The sequence below is a fragment of the Gouania willdenowi genome, unplaced genomic scaffold (genome assembly GCF_900634775.1).
Source record: "Gouania willdenowi unplaced genomic scaffold, fGouWil2.1 scaffold_261_arrow_ctg1, whole genome shotgun sequence".
NCBI classification, from domain to species: Eukaryota; Metazoa; Chordata; class Actinopteri; order Blenniiformes; family Gobiesocidae; genus Gouania; species Gouania willdenowi.
The window spans coordinates 220,083-238,010 of record NW_021145019.1 but is presented as its reverse complement, the minus strand read 5'-3'; the positions used below and the strand labels follow the sequence as shown (position 1 = coordinate 238,010).

The window sequence follows — 17,928 nt, the reverse complement described above, 5'->3', positions numbered from 1 at the left end:
ACTGAGCTAGCAGCAGAGCTAACAGCAGAGCTAGCAGCAGAGCTAACAGCAGAGCTAATAGCAGAGCTAACAGCAGAGTTAACAGCAGAGCTAACAGCAGAGCTAGCAGCAGAGCTAACAGCAGAGCTAATAGCAGAGCTAGCAGCAGAGTTAGCAGCAGCGCTAATAATAGCAGTAGCATCTCACCCAGTAGAGGACATCGGTCCAACCTTGGGTGGTGATGCACTGATAAACCGTCAACATTGAGAACCCCAGGTTGTCAAAGTGAGTGATTCCATTGTTGGGGCCCGGCCACCCAGCGCGACACTCAGTACCGTTGATCGCACAGCGACGACCATTTCCTGCCTGGGCGCACGGAGCTGGTTTCTCATTCTCCAACGTCGCAATAATGTCTGTCAGAGAAGAAGAAAAGTTAGTCTTTGAAGCTAAAGTCAAAATGATGAACAAACAAGAGCCATTTTATAATATTTGTTATTGAATTATTCTCTCAATCTTCATTAATAACATCTCAGATCATCTGAAATAATCAACATTAAGATGTTGTTTCCTTACAAGTTTTAAAATATATTTGACAACTTTAAACTTGAATGATCGTCTAAAACTAAAACTCCCTCTGAAGCTAAGCTAAACTAAGCTTTCAACGTAGAAAAAACAAACCAAGAGAAGATCAGAACACACGACTGCCAAGTTTCAGAAAATGACAAGAGTGAAACTTTAGTGACAAAAAATTGTCCTGTTTTAACGTTGATTTCTACCTAAAGAATGATGTCATCACCTCCATTGCCAGCGTCTCTCCCTGCACTGTGGCCTCCTAATGCCAGTTTTAATCACAGACATGCAAACACCAACGACATGAAAAAATGTGACAACAAAACCCATTGTTGGGGGGTCTGGGGGGATCCTCACCCAGATATTTTTTTTGATTTTAACACAAATTAAGCAATCTGGAACACTCTAAATAGTAAAAAAAAGGCAAAATACACTATTTTCTTCAAGCCTAAAAACATTTATTTACACCACTTAAGTTGTGGTTTGTGAAAAATTACAATATATATATATATATATATATATATATTTAAAAAAAAAACTCTTCCTCACCCTCCGCGGGCGGTCTCTCTTTGTCCTCCAAGCTCAGGTCCTCTACCTGAGGCCTGGGATCTTGAGGGTTCTTCAGTATCTTTGCTGTTCCTAGAACTGCACTTTTCTGGACTGAGATGTCTGATGTATTTCCTGGGATCTGCTGTAGCCACTCCTCCAGTTTGGGGGTCACTGCCCCGAGTGCCCCAATGACCACGGGCACCACTGATGTCTTCACCCTCCAGACCTTCTCCAACTCTTCTCTGAGCCCCTGGTATTTCTCTAGTTTCTCGTGTTCCTTTTTCCTGATGTTGAAGTCACTCGGTGTTGCTATGACAACCACAACGGCTTTCCTCTGCTCTTTGTCCACCACCACAATGTCCGGTTGGTTCTCCATTACCATTCTGTCCGTCTGTATCTGGAAGTCCCACAGGATCTTGGCTCGGTCATTCTCTACCACCTTTGGAGGTGTTTCCCACTTTGACCTTGGGGTTTCCAGCCCATACTCTGCACAGATGTTCCTGTACACTATACCAGTCACTTGGTTATGGAGCTCCATGTAAGCTTCCCCTGCCAGCATCTTCCACCCTGCAGTTATGTGCTGGATTGTCTCATTGGCCTCTTTGCACAGTCTACACCTGGGGTCTTGTCTGGTGTGGTAGATCTGGGCCTCTATTGCTCTGGTGCTCAAGGCCTGCTCCTGTGCAGCCATGATGAGTGTCTCTGTGCTGTCCTTTAGTCCAGCTCTGTCTAGACATTGGTACCATTTCCTGATATCCACCACTTCAGTTATGGTTGGGTGGTACATCCTGTGTAGGGGCTTGTCCTCCCATGATGGAACCTCCAGCACCTCATCTTCTGTTCCCCATTGTCTGAGACATTCACTGAGCACGTCATCTGTTGGAGCCTTGTCCTTGATGTACTTATGGATCTTGGATGTTTCATCCTGGACAGTGGCTCTCCCACTCACTAGTCCTCGGCCTCCTTCCTTCCGGCTAGCGTACAGTCTCAGAGTGCTGGATTTGGGGCGGAACCCTCCGTGCATAGTTAGGAGCTTTTGCATCTTAACATCTGTGGTCTGTATCTCATCCTTTGGCCAGCTTATTATTCCTGCAGGGTATCTGATTACTGGCAGGGCGTAGCTGTTTATTGCCCGGGACTTGTTCTTGCCATTGAGCTGGCTTCTTAGGACCTGCCGTACTCGTTGGAGGTATTTGGCCGTGAGACCCCTTCTGTGTGGACTACCTTCCCTCTCTTAGTCACCATCTGACCACACTTCTCTAGTCCGAATGACATCCCAATGTCTGCACTGTATATCCGGGTGGTATGGATCAGTGAGTCGATGTCTCGCTCATTCTTAGCGTACAGCTTGATGTCATCTATGTAGAGGAGGTGACTGATGGTGGCCCCATTCCTGAGTCGGTATCCATAGCCAGTCTTGTTGATTATTTGACTGAGGGGGTTCAGACCTATGCAGAACAGCAGTGGGGACAGGGCGTCTCCTTGGAATATGCCACATTTGGTGGAGACTTGTGCAAGTGGCTTGCCATTGACTTCAAGGGTGGTTTTCCACAACCTCATCGAGTTTGCAATGAAGGTTCTTAGAGTCCTGTTGATGTTGTATAGCTCCAGGCATTCAATGATCCAAGTATGTGGCATTGAGTCGTAGGCCATCTTGTAATCAATCCAGGCAGTGCTCAGGTTAGTATGTCGGGTTCTGCAGTCTCGAGCGACTGTTCTGTCTACCAGGAGCTGGTGTTTGGCACCTCTGGTATCTTTACCGATTCCCTTCTGAGCTGTGCTCATGTATTGATTCATGTGCCCACTTATCTTAGCCGCTATGGTGCCGGACATGAGCTTCCACGTTGTGGAGAGGCAGGTTATTGGGCGATAGTTGGATGGGACTGTACCCTTTGAGGGATCCTTCAGGATCAGGATTGTGCGCCCTTCGGTTAACCATTCAGAGTGGTTCCCATCTCTCAGCAGCTGGTTCATTTGTGCTGCCAAGCGCTCATGGAGTGCCGTGAGTTTCTTAAGCCAGTAGGCGTGTATCATGTCAGGGCCTGGTACTGTCCAGTTTTTCATACCTGAGGCTCTTTCTTGGACGTCTGCCACTGTGATGGTAACTGGATTCTGTTCAGGGAGGTTGCTGTGGTCCTCTCTCAGAGCCACCAGCCACTGTGCATCACTGTTGTGTGTTGCCTCCTTCTCCCATATGCCTTTCCAGTACTGTTCAATTTCCAGCCTTGGTGGGTCTGCTCTGTTATTGTTACCCTGCCACTGAGCATACACTTTCGCTGGTTGAGTTGCGAACAGACGATTTGCTCGTCTGGCTTCGTTGTCTCTCGTGTAACTCTTTAGGCGGTTGGCCAAGGCATGGAGCCTTTGTTTGGCAGTTTCCAATGCTTCAGGTATGGGCATCTGGCTGTATCTTTTGGGTACTTGCTTTTTCAGTGCACCTTTCAAGGCCTCTGTCAATTGACTCACTTCTCTCCGTGCTGCCTTGATGTTAGCCTCCAGCCTTCTTTTCCATGGTAGGTATTTCATCTCATGATTGCTCTTACGATAGCCAAGCGTCTCTAGGATCACTGCTGCTGTGGAGTTTATCAGCTCATTGGTTTCAGTGATGGTTGATGTAGGAATTGCTCTCAGAGCTGCATTCACATCTTCTAGGAGACTTTCTGACGGTACTTCTCTTAGCCTCTGTAATTGGCTTCGGGGTTGCCTGCTGGACATTTTTGACATGATCTTACTTTTCAGGTCTGCCTTGTTCAGAGTGATTGCACTCTGACCTGGTGTCCTGGCTCCCCGTTGCCGAAGCATTGCTGTTGTACCTCATCACTCTCAAGTTGTGATAGCAGTTGCCATTTGTGGATGTTGGAACACTGAGCTACTAGTTGTTTCGCCTAACCCTAACCCAGCACCTGACGCAGACCTTGCTTGGCCGGGCAACGTCTGAGCCGGCATGTCATTCGTTTCATTGTCTCTCATCATTGTATGAGGTAGGCAGTAGCGTGAAGGATCTTGCCTAAGGACCCACTGACTAATTTCCCCAACGGGGAAATGGGCTGCCAATGGGCTGCCAGCCGCGAAATCAAATCCTGGTTCTCCTCCAACTTTCTCAAACTCAACAGTGACAAAACTGAGGTTCTCCTCATTGGTTCCAAATCCACTCTCACAAAATCAAAAAGCTTCACCATCACCATCGAGAACTCTTCCGTTTCCCCCTCCCCTCAGGTTAAGAGTCTGGGTGTCGTCCCCAACGGAACTCTGTCATTCCAAACCCAAATCAATAACATCACTCGGTCTGCATACTTCCATCTTCGAAACATCAACCGCCTCCGTCCCTCCCTCTCTGCTACAAGTTGGACTGATATTAGCCTCTATGCTACATGTTGGACTGATATTAGTCTCTATGCTATATGTTGGACTGATATTAGCCTCTATGCTACGTATAAAACTGATAATAGTCTCATTGCTACAAGTTGGATGATATTAGCCTCTATGCTACGTGTTGGACTCGTATTAGCCTCTACGCCCAGATTGGCGAAACTGGGGCCCCACCCCGGAGCCAGGGCAGGGGTTGGGGCTCGAGAGCTTACCCCGATAGACGAGAGGATAGCCTTCCTCTGACTTCGGGCGGGGGGACAGATCCTCACTGTTGTTTGTGCCTATGGGCCAAATAGCAGCTCAGAATATCCACCCTTCTTGGATTCCTTAGAGGGAGTACTGGAGAGTGCTCCTTCTGGGGATTCCCACGTTCTGCTGGGGGACTCTAACACTCACGTTGGCAACGACAGTGACACTTGGAGGAGCATGATTTGGAGGAACGGCCTCCCTGATTGGAAACCGAGCGGTGCTTCGTCATTGGACTTCTGTGCTCATCAATAACGAACACCGTGTTCAGGCATAAGGGTGTTTATATGTGCACTTGGCACCAGGACAGGCTGCAGTTCGATGATCAACTTCTTAGTCTTGTCGTCGGATTTGCGGCCGCATGTCTTGGACACTCTGGTGAAGAGAGGGGCAGAGCTGTCAACCGATCACCACCTTGTGGTGAGTCGGCTCCGATGGCGGGGGCAGATGCCGGTTAGACCTGGGAACGCCTGGCAGAGTCTGTCGTCAGAAGGAGCTTCAACTCCCACCTCCGGGAAAGCTTCAACCATGTTTCGCGGGAGGCAGGTGACATTGAGTCCGAATGGGCCATGTTCCATGCCTCTGTTGTCGAGGTGGCTGATCAGTGCTGTGGCTGTAAGGTAGTCGGTGCCTGTCGTGGTTGCAACACACAAACCCGTTGGTGGACACCGGGGGTGAGGGATGTCGTTAAGCAGGAGAAGAAGGAGTCCTATTGGGCCTTTCTGGCCTGTGGGACTCCGGAGGCAGACAGGTACCGACGGGCCAAGCCACAGTGGTCGCAGAGGCAAAAACCCCGACAAGGGAGGAGTTTGGTAAGGCCATGGAGAACGACTTTCGGATGACTTTGACGAGGTTCTTGACCACCATCCAGCGTCCCAATACGATAATACTGTGCATGGTGCGGTTGATGCGCTGCTGACCTTGGCTCGAGATGTTGTGGACACGCCTTCCAATGAGGAGGCAGAGCCTGAGGACCCAGGAGTGGACTCTCCTACCTCTGGGGCTGAGGTCGCTGAGGTGGTTAAAAAGCTCCTTGGTGGCAGGGCCCCGGGGTCCATGAGATCTGCCCAGTGTTCCTCACAGCCCTGGATGTTGTGGGGCTGTCATGGCCGACATGACTCTGCAGCATCGCGTGGACAGTGCCTCTTGATTGGCAGACCGGGGTGGTGGTTCCCCTTTTTAAGGAGGGGGATTGGAGGGTGTGTCTCAACTATAGAGGGATCACACTCCTCAGCCTCCCCGATAAGGTCTATTCAGGAATATTGGAGAGGAGGGTCCACCGGATAGTTGAACCTCGGATCCAGGAGAGGCAATGCAGTTTTCGTCCTGGTCGTGGAACTGTTGACCAGCTATACACCCTCAGCAGGTCCTTGAGGGTCTTGGAGACTTGGAGACTCCAGTGGAATTAGAGAGGGAATTCGACCATGTCCCTCGGGGACTACTTTGGGAGCTCCTCTGGGAGTATGGGGTATCAGACCCCCTGATGAGATCTGTCCATTCCCTGTATGACTGGAGTCAGAGTTTGGTTTGCATAGCCGGCAATAAGTTGAACTCGTTTCCAGTGATGGTTGGACTCTGCCAGGGCTGCCCTTTGTTGCCGATTCTGTTCACAACTTTTATGAACAGAATTTCTAGACGCAGCCAGGCGTTGAGGGGGTCCGGTTTGTAGGCCTCAGAATTGCATCATTGCTTTTTGCAGATTATGTGGTTGTGTTGGCTCTATCAAGTCGCACGTCTAAATCTGAGTCCATGGTTCTTAACCGGAAAAAGGTGGAGTGCCTTCTCTGGGTTGGGGATGAGGTCCTGCCCCAAGTGGAGGAGTTCAAGTACCTCAAGGTCTTGTTCACAAGTGAGGGAAGGACGGAGCGAGAGATTGACAGACGGATCGGTGCAGCGTCTGCATCGATCCCTTGTGGTGAAAAGCTCTCAATTTACCAGTCAATCTACGTTCCTACCCTCACCTATGGTGATGAGCTTTGAGTCATAACCAAAAGAACAAGATCGCGGGTATAAGCGGCTATAAGTTTTTTTTTTTCTTTTTCCTGCTTGCTCTCGGAGGAGACGGACGCTATTTTTCCCTCTCCCTCATTTTCCCTGGTTGCTGCTCTTTTGTCTTGTTCAAATCTATCAGAATCCAATCCTGAATCTAATCATGGAATTGATTATCTGGTCTTACTTCGCTTTTGGTCAAATTTCTCTACTAGAAGGACGAGCAATGGGAGAGTTCACAAGTCCTGAGGATGTGGAGGACGTCCACCACCAGATTGGAATGTATGACATCAGGTCTTCTGCTGATTGGATCTGGCTTTTTCCTGAATTATCGCAAAATTGGATTACCTTGGGAGCACTATTGGACGCCGCAGTTAACCACGAAAGGAGCCAAACTCTCCAAACTCTCTCAGATGGATTCCACCGTGAACTTTAAGAGGAGGATAGTTTGTCTCACAGGAAATGGCCACGCTATTGGTTTACTTATCGAACTGACCAGGTACAGTAGGGCTGGCAGCCATGTTATGGCTAGCCCGTCTCAAAACACCTTCTCTATTCTCATTTATTGAACTGTATGTTGTGTTTACGTTGCAATGTTTGCTGAAGAGTTTTTTCATGATACCAAACTCCGCCCCTCTTTACAAGGGCCTAGTTTGGTTCAATTCAATTAAAATGAGTTCCATTAGTAAGGTGGCTGGGCTCTCCCTTAGAGATAGGGTGAGAAGCTCAGTCATCCAGGAGGGGCTCAGAGTAGAGCCGCTGCTCTGCTGCATTGAGAAGAGCCAGTCTTCAGGAATGCCTCAGGATCCCCCCGGAGGAGCTGGAAGAAGTGGCTGGGGTAAGGGAAGTCTGGGCCTCCCTGCTGAGGATGCTGCCCCAGCGACCCGGTAACGGATAGGCGGGAGAAAATGGATGGATTGATGGATGCTACGTGTTGGACTTATATTAGCCTCTATGCAACGTGTTGGACTTTTATTAGCCTCTATGCTACATGTTGGACTGATATTAGCATCTATGCTACATGTTGGACTGATATTAGCCTCTACGCTACGTGTTTGACTTATATTTGCCTTTATGGGACATGTTGGACTTTTTTTGGATTCTATGCTACGTGTTGGACTGATATTAGCCTCTAGGGTTAGGGTCAGGTGGGAAATGCTGTTGTGAATAAGTGAGTTTTGAGTCCGGCTTTGAATTGTGAGAATGAGTCCATGTTCCTGAGATCCAGAGGTAGTGAGTTCCAGAGCCGGGGATCAGAGCGGCTGAAAGCTCTATATCCCTTTGCAGGCAGAGGAAAGTAAAGTGTGAATAGAACTAAATTATTTTATTATATAATATTAATGAAAAATGTTCTCTGACCTAATGTAAACATATGTTACAGCAGGTTTGCTTTTTGAAATTGTGTAAAATATCTCGTTTATCTTTAAGTGTGAACATTGTCATTAATAATAACCATATTAAAAATAACCATATTAAAGCACATTAATAATAACCATATTAAAGCATAATAATAATAACACGTACCTGTTCCTGTGTAATAGCAGGTCTTGTGCATTTTGCATTTGAACAGTTCCAGTCCCATTATAGAGTAAATAGTGACCATGAAGAACACCAGTAGAGTGATGTGAAACAGAGGAAGCATTGACTTCAGGATGGAGTTCATCACCACCTGTAGACCTTCAAAATAAAGTTCATCCTGTTATTAGAAATAATAATAAGTGTTTACTCGTAATAAGTATGAAAACAGATAAATAGAACTTTTGTAGAATGTATTTTAAAGTTCTTACTTGGGACCCCAGAGACTAATCTGAGAGGACGTAGAACTCTGAACGCTCTCAGAGCTTTCATATCAAATCCTCCTCCTTTTTCTCCCACTGGAGCCTCTACACCACTCAGATGGTTTATAGCATCCACCACTACTGTAAACAACCTATACACACACATATATATACATATATATACACATATTTACACCACTCAGATGGTTTATAGCATCCACCGCTACTGTAAACAACCTATACCTGTACACACACACACACACACACACACACACATATACACCAGAGGTGGGAGACTTGAGTCAGACTCGAGTCTTTTTTACGCCCCTTCACACTGACTAACCAGTCAATGATGCAAACTTTGGTCACTGTGAAATACGACCGTAAGACACTTCAAATTTAAAATTTATTTATTGGAGGATAAGCCCCTTGAGATGGAACATCTGGTTTTCGAGGGGTTCCTCAACTTACATAAAATGACAGATACAGCAGAGCAGACAATACAAAAATTCAATAGTTCAAAAATAATGAATACAACAAAATATAGATAAACACACACACACACACACCCACACACACACAGTAAACATTTAACAGTTGATCAAAACAGTAAATATTTTATACAAAAATAAATAAGTAATAATAGTGATTCATTATAGTATCATTAATAGTATCTATCTAATGATAGTAAAAACTTTCATTAGATTAAATAAATAAAAAGGTTTAGGTTACATATCCTATGATCAAAAACACTGACAGATATTCTGGAGATGGAGGATCAGAGCATTTTTAAACATAGACATTGGTTATAGAGCAGATCAATAATGGGAGAATGTTCCAGTCAAATGGAGCTTTATGTTTGAATGAAAATTTACCGACTTCTTTTTTGACTCTAGAGACGACAAGATATGGTTGATCAGCATGATGCAAACTGTATGAAGATCTGAAAGGAATTATATATAGTTTTAAATAATCAGGAAAACTTAAATGAATACATTTAAATATAAATAATAACCAGTGAAGCTGTCGTCTAGATTCCAGAGAGAATCATGACATATGTTCATACATTTGTCAGTGGTGGGTTCTAAAGGGACAGTGGAGGATAAATCTACACAGACTATTGTCAGTGATATTAAGTGGTTGGAGAATCGTGGCAGTGGTGTTTTGATAAATAATATCACTGTAATCAATAAGAATCAATTGTAAAATGATCCTTTTTCTAACTGAGTAACTAAAACAATAACTGATTGATTAAGCAATTTTAAGCAATAATAAATGTTGTTGTAATAGTTTGTATATGAGTTTTAAATGACAGTGAGGAGTCTAGCCATAGACCAAGATATTTAAACTGATCAACTACTGGGACTGGAGACAAATCAGAAAAAGTAAGTTTAATCTCATTGGCTGAAACTGGGCGAACCCACTTCAGGAACAACATAAAATTTGATTTAGAGTTATTGAGTAATAGTTTATTAGATTGTAGCCAGGATTGAACTGCATTGAAGTCATGTTGAATAGAGTGATTCATATCTGAGATATTAGATTTTACAGAATAAATCATGGTGTCATCAGCATAAAGTTGGATGTTACAGTCATTGCATGCAAGAGGGAGATCATTAATAAATATTAAAAATAAAAGTGGGCCAAGAGAAGAACCCTGTGGAACACCTTTCTCAATAAATAAAAATTCAGAGTAGCTGCCATTGTAAAACACACACTGCTGCATATGATGAAGGTAAGAATTGAACCAGAGGAGTGAAGACCTATCCAGGCCTATAGAATGAAGCTTGTCTAAAAGAAAATAGTGATCCACCATATCAAACACTTTGGTGAGATCTATAAATAAAGCACCAGTAAGCAGATTATTGTCAAAGCCAGAAAAAATATCATTGGTAAATTTTAATAAAGCAGATGTAGTAGAGAAGTGTTTTCTAAAGCCAGATTGAAATGGAGATAAGAGGTTATTGGTTGAGAGGTGTTCAGATAGTTGATTAGAGACTATTTTCTCATAGACTTTAACAATACTGTTAATCATAGAGATTGGTCTGTAGTTATTTACATTACTAGTGTCACCCCCTTTATGCAGGGGGGATGACCTTTACACATTTCCAGGCAGAGGGAACTTCAGATGTACTAAATGATAAGTTAAACAAATCGGCTAAAGGAAAACATAGAACATGAGAGGCAAGCTTGATAAACTTGGTCTCAATTCACTTTTTATCAGAGTTCTTAGATTGTATATCCTGTATCAAAAACTGGTTGTCATCAAATGATCTCCAGATAAATTATAATAAAACATAAACTCTGATCATGTGATTAAAAAGTCTCTTGGTGATCTGGGCTCATCTGTTAAACCTTGTGTTTGATCAGTTCATGTCTTTGGAGGGTCACTGTCATCTACTGACTAAAAACTGTTTTATCATCTGACAAATATCTCTAAAGTCAGACATTTATGATTAAAATCAGATCTAGAACTGGTCATACACACATTTATATCATCACACATTAACTATTGTAATTCTACATGTTTTAATAAGTCGACCCTAAACAGACTCCAGATCGTACAGACGCTGCTGTCAGACTTTTAACTGGTGCTTCTAGAACATCCCACATTACCACCATTCTTTCTACTCTGCACTGGTTCTAGTGAAGTTTAGAATAAACTATAAATATTAGTTATTACATTACATGAGCGTTACATGGTCAGACCCCTCAATATATCTCAGACTTGTTGTACCCCTACACTTCAGGGTGAAGTCTTCAGTCTTCAGACCAGGGTTTGGTCTACTTTTCAGAAAAGCTTTTAGTTACTGGATTTTAAACGTTTATATCCTTTTATGATGTTTATGTACAGGTTTCATTATTCTATTATGATGTTAGGGTTAGTTACAGCTCTGCATTTAATTCTCTTGTTCCAGGTAAACTGGTTGAAAAACGTGCGTCTGTTGGTCTGAGTGATGCTATGTGTTAGTGGATGTTTAGTTTTTTAACTGTAGATCATAGACAGTAAAAATCTACGACTGTTTTTCTGACAAAGTGTTTATGAGTCCTGGATCTCCTCAGGGGGACATTTTGAGTCCTTTGTTTTTTACTCTGTACACTCATGATTGTGAGGCTTCTTCTGACTCCAGTTTGATCATCAAATATGCTGATGATGTCACTATTATTGGTCTCATCACTGAGAATGATGAGTCATCTTATAGAGCAGAAATTTAAAATGTTGTTCAGTGGAGTAAAGAAAACAACCTGCTGCTGAACACGTCTAAAACATTGTTTTTGATTGTAGTCGTGGTAACTCTCACACGCCTGTTGTCATTTATAATTCTCAAGTGTAAATTGTTGAGTAGTGCACGTTTCTGGGTTTAACTTTGTCTAATGACCTGAGATGGAACAAAAACACTAACATGACTTTGTCAAGAAAGCTCGTCAGTATCTGTTCTTTCTGCAGAAACTTAGAGAATTTACAAAAAACTCTAAGATTCTGCTTAACTTTTATGTTTGCACCATAGACAGTGTGTTAGTTAGATCTATGACTGTGTGCTTTGGTAACATCACAGCTAAAGAAAGGAGAACAAGGTGGTTCTCTGTGTAAAAAGGTATGTGAGCTGTTTGTTCTGGAGGTTCTCTATGATTACAGACTCTTTAATCGAGCTCTGATAATCATCAATGATTCTTCTGGTACTGGTCACCCTGGTAAAGCCATGGTCCAGATCCTTCCCTCCAGGAGAAGATATCGTTCTTTGAGATGCAGAACATCTCGTCACGTTAACAACTTCTTCCTACAAACTGTTATTAGGCTGAACAAAGCACTTTGAAGACTGTTTTTGTACTTTTATCTGTGTTCCGCTTTATTGTTGTATTGTGTTAAGTAGGTTATATGTGTTTTATTACCACTCTTCATAGTGTCAAATGTTTCCCTTTTACTGTGTTCATTTATTTGGTCTATTTTGGTGTTTGTTGTTGTTGTCTCTGCACAAACATTCCAATGTTTTTTCTTTTCACATGTAGAGCACTGCACTGCCCCCTAGAGGTAGTTCATACTGTGCTACTTATTTGTTTATTATTTATTTAGGTCAACACTACAAGAAGTGCAATCTTTTTAGCACAGCAATGCATGTTTTGTTATTGCAATAAAATAAATGAATTTATTTTATTGCATAATTGTGACCATCACCAGCCCTTCCTAAGGAAGGGTAAGAAATATTTTATTATAGGGAGGATATAAAAAGGGAGAGCAGTGTTACACCTGGTGGAGGGGGAAAGGAACAGGGAAGAGAGAATTAGGGTAGGAAATAGAAAGGGTGGGGAAGAGTTATTATTTTAAAGTATATATCTAATTTTATTTATTACGATTAGGTTACTTTATTTACTTTTGTAACCCATAAGCTCTGTGTGTTGTACAATTTTGTATTTAAATATGTAATAAAAGTCCCACAGTTAAAATGTGTAAAACAAGCCTGCGTGTGACTTCATCACTGAGTTGTGACTTGTAACGTTAAGACTTGGACTTGACTCGAGACTTGCATTTAGTGACTTCTTCCCACCTCTGATATATACACTTACTGTATACACACATATATATATATATACACACATACTGTATATACAACCCTAACCCACATATATATATAGTACATACTGTATACACACATATATACACACATACTGTATATACAACCCTAACCCACATATATATATAGTACATACTGTATACACACATATATACACACATACTGTATATACAACCCTAACCCATATATATATATATATATATATATATATATATATATATATATATATATATATATATATATATATATATATATACATACTGTATACACACATATATACACATACCGTATATACACACATACTGTATATACACACATATATACACATACTGTATATGCACACATATATACACACCACTTAGATGGTTTAAAGTGGGCTATTCAACTGGCGGCCCGCGGGCCAAACCCGGCCCACTCCTCAAACTCAACCGGCCCGTGGCCCATCTATCCGTAGTTAGTGAATAAATTGTTTAATATCTTTTTCTTCTTCTTGAAGCTGCACTAACCATAACCCTTTTATTACTTGAACAAAAATCCAAATGGTGTTGTTTATAGAATTTATAGAGTAAAAATATTGAAAATGTGATGATGCTTTGAGTCAGTTCACTACGAGAACAACCAGGAATGTCTGGCCCACAAACCGTAGCCTTCTGACAGTATAGCCCACAGCAACGTGTAGTTGAATAGCCCTGGTTTAAAGCATCCACCGCTACCGTAAACAACCTATACACACAGATATACACATATAGTGGTAACGAAATGTATTCAGACAACTTTAAATTTTTCATTCTTTAAAAAAAGTTTTTTTTTTTGCAAATGTATTAAAAGAAAAACCTGAAATATCACATGGTCATAAGTATTCAGACACTTTGCTGTGACACTCATATTTAACTCATACTGTACATTTCTTCTCCATTGGCTCCTCCTTGAGATGGTTCTGCTCCTTCATTAGAGTCCAGCTGTGTTTAATGAAACTGATTGATTGATTATTAAAGGCCACATCTGTCTATATAAGACCTTACAGCTCACAGTGCGTCAGAGCAAATGACAATCATGAGGTTGAAGGAACTGTCCAAGGAGCTCAGAGACAGAATTGTGGTAAGATAAAGATCTGGACAAGGTTACAAAAGAATTTCTGCAGCACTCAAGGTTCCTAAGAGCACCTCCATAATCCTTAAATAGAAGAAGTTTGGAACGACCAGAACTCTTCCTAGACCTGGTCGTCCAGACAAACTGAACAATCGTGGGAGAAGAGCCTTGGTGAGAGAGGTAAAGAAGAACCCAAAGATCACTGTGGCTGAGCTCCAGAGATGCAGTATGAAGATAGAACAAAGTTCCACAAAGTCAACTATCACTGGGGGCGCTAGTGGGCCAGCAATGGAGTAGGTCGTGTCTGTGGAGGCTCCCGCTAATCAATGCTAAAAGTGTCACAAACAATTATTTCTTCGACCTACATGCGTATATCATTTACATCAGAAGGAAGTTAAGAGTGTAGGGTGACGCTTTGCCCACAAATTTCTGTTCGACATGGCGTCTAGCTTACGAAGATACAGATACTCCGGAGCTAATGCTAAGCTAACCAGGCCGAAAGCCACCGCAGCTAACCCAGAGGAGGCAGCTAGCCTGACTGAAGCCGAGGAACAAAGCACCGACGAGGAGCAGAATATCATCGCAGACTTGAAATCTCAAGTTATTCTGTCTATCAAAGAAGACATCTCATCTGTGATAAAAGAAGAACTCAGGAGAGCGCTCGCGGAGGACTTCGGCGCCATTAAGACTGAATTGCAATCAGTAAGGGACGAAATCACTAGCTGCAGGGAAGCTACATGCAAACAGGTGGATGAGGTGAAAGCCACGGTGAAGGACATTGAAAGCGGCCTCTCCACCTGGAGTGATGAAGTAGTGACTCTGCAATCTACGGTATCTGAGCTCAAAAAAGAGCTGATCGATTTGAGAGCAAAGTGTGAGGATACGGAACGCAGAATGCGGAGGTCCAACATACGCATAAGCGGAGTCGAGGAAGGCCCAGATACCAGTACTACCGCGGCTGTGTCCAAACTATTGAGAGAGGTCCTTAAAATGAGCAAGGAAGTCATGATTGATCGCTCGCATAGAAGCCTTGTTCCTAAACGCCCAGGAGGGAAGCCGCGAGCCATCATAGCGAAGCTTCATTATGACCAGGACCGCGTTGAGGTGCTCCGCCGTGCCCGTACCCTGGGTCCGCTCAAATTGAATGGTCAGCCCATCACCATCTTCCCCGACTTCACCCCGACCGTCGCACGGGCTCGTGCCGCCTTCACGGAAGCCCGGAGACTTCTCCGTGATCAACCAGGGGTCCGGTACGGCATCGTTTTCCCAGCGCGACTCCGCATTACGCACAATGGAGTGGAAAAGGAGTTTGTGGACGCCACAGCTGCCGTGGAATACATAAAGAGGCGCGTGCTTAAAGAGGCTCCGAACGTGACGCTGGGGACCAGTGGTCCATAAGAGGATTTCACCAGCCCATGTTTGTGTATTCTGAATTCTGACCAATCGAGGTAATATTCTCAACTTTTTCTGCAAAGTGGACATTGATTTTCATCATATTTCTGGACCATAAAGTGACATTTTGCTATTCCTGATGTTATATTTGTTCTCACTCTTACAGTTAACAGTAGGTGATTTATATTGAGCTCCGTTCTGGTTTATGGCACCAAACAAGCACTATATGTGTGGATTTATGTGGAAGAGGTTCTGTGGTCATCACGTTCAGGATGACAGAGTTGTACTAAATGTACGAGGGTTGGGAATTTGCCAAACAGGTTTATTTTCAGTTAATATAGTTTTTCTTAAACTTATGTTTTTTTTTTTGGTTTTTTTACCATGTTTTACAATTTTCATTTCTTATTGTTGAATAACTTTCTCACTTTGCAGTAAACTGTGAATGGCTGGTTCGAACAGTGGCTGTAATGTTAATTTTGTGAGCTGGAATGTCAAATCAATGAACCATCCAGTGAAACGTAACAAAGTTCTTGCTCATTTACATAAACTCAAGGTTGACATAGCTTTCCTTCAGGAAACTCATCTGCGGGGGGCGTTTTGTTATTGTGACTGGAAAATTATATGGGGTCCCACTAGTTTTGGTTAATGTTTATGCCCCTAATTGGGACGATGCTACTTTTTTTTACCAATTTATTCTCACGGTTACCAAATATGTCATCCCATAATATTATAGTTGGAGGTGATTTAATTTGTGTTTTATCTGCTTTGGATCGCAGCTCTCAAAAAACAACTCCAATCTCTAAATCAGCAGAAGCAATTCACTCTTTTCTTCACACCTATGGGCTTGCTGACGTCTGGAGGTTTTTAAACCCCACTTCAAGCAAATATTCATTCTTTTCAAATGTTCATAAGTCGTTCTCCCGCATTGATTACCTTCTTTTAGACAAAAAACTTTTGCCTTTCGTCACAGACTGTGACTACACAGCTATGGTCATTTCAGATCATTCCCCTGTTGTTCTATCATTGCATTTCCCAAATATTCACGCTAATTATCGGCCATGGAGATTTAATCCACTACTGCTTGCAGATGAAGAATTTACAAATTTCATACAATCTCAAATCAAACTATTTGTTGATATTAATCAAACTCCAGAGGTTTCTCACTCAACAGTCTGGGAGTCACTCAAGGCATATCTGAGGGGCCAAATAATTTCATTCTGTGCGAAGCAGAGACGCGCTTTAACAGCGCGCCTCACTGAACTAGCCGATCAAATTGTTGAACTTGATGCAGCCTACAGTAAATCATCTACCAACACTTCATATAAACAGAGATTACAACTACAGACCGAATACAACCTTTTATCTACTAAACAAGCTGAACGTCTCCTTTACTAATCACATAGTTTTTCATATGAACATGGGGAGAAGGCGGGCAGGCTTTTGGCTCAGCAGCTTCGCCAGAGAACTGCCAACCAAACCATTGCAGAAATTAAAAACTGTCAGGGTATCAAGTCTACTGACAATTTAGAAATCAATCAATCAATCAATCTTTATTTGTATAGCGCCAAATCATAACCAATGGTATCTCAAGGCACTTTACAGTAGAGCAGTCTTAAGGACGGACTCTTCATTTTATGGATACACACATATGCATATATACGTATATACACATACATATGTATCCCACACCCAACATGAATTCATCATGGCGGCAAGGAAAACCTTCTGTTAAGCAGCAGGAACCTTGTGTGGATCCCATTCCTATGATGAACAGCCATCCACGTTATGCTGTGTTGGGTGTGTGCAGAGGAAAGGGTGGAGACAGAAATAAACGAGTGTTTTAAAAAATTCTATCAGAAATTGTATAGCTGTCCCCCAACAAATGATAACTCTGGCCTAGATTCTTTTTTTCAACAAAATTAAGGTACCTCAGTTGGGAGCAGGTGCTGCGAAGTGTTTGGAAGAACCCATCTCTTCTGTGGAAATTGAGGTGGCTCTGCAGAGTATGCAATCGGCAAAATCCCCGGGTCCAGACGGCTATCCATCTGAATTTTATAAGAAATTTGCTCCTCAAATTGTCCCATTGTTAAAGTCTACATTTGATGAATCTTTTCAGATTAAATCCTTGCCTCCGACTATGCGTCAAGCTGTAATTTCTTTGATCCTTAAAAAGGATAAAGACCATTTAGATTGTAGTTCATACCGTCCAATTTCATTGCTAAACGCAGATAATAAGATTCTCGCTAAAGTCTTGGCTCTTCGGTTAGAAAAATATCTGCCATCCATCATCTCACCCGATCAAACAGGATTCATTAAAAATAGATACTCCTTCTTCAATATTAGACGTTTATTAAATATAATTTATAGTAAATCTGAAAATGAAGCAGTAATCTCAC

At 42.6% G+C, this 17,928-nt stretch overlaps 1 protein-coding gene across 1 annotated transcript in view; it reads right to left on the bottom strand.

The window, feature by feature from the left end:
* LOC114459100 (dihydropyridine-sensitive L-type skeletal muscle calcium channel subunit alpha-1-like) overlaps positions 1 to 17,928 on the bottom strand; it is a 42,226-nt gene that overhangs the window by 9,788 nt on the left and 14,510 nt on the right. The window contains exons 4-6 of the mRNA XM_028441462.1: positions 8,490 to 8,632; positions 8,227 to 8,379; positions 187 to 392 (exon numbers count right to left, since the gene is read on the bottom strand). Coding sequence (XP_028297263.1) covers positions 187 to 392; positions 8,227 to 8,379; positions 8,490 to 8,632 — 502 coding nt within the window. The remainder of the gene's footprint in view (positions 1 to 186; positions 393 to 8,226; positions 8,380 to 8,489; positions 8,633 to 17,928) is intronic.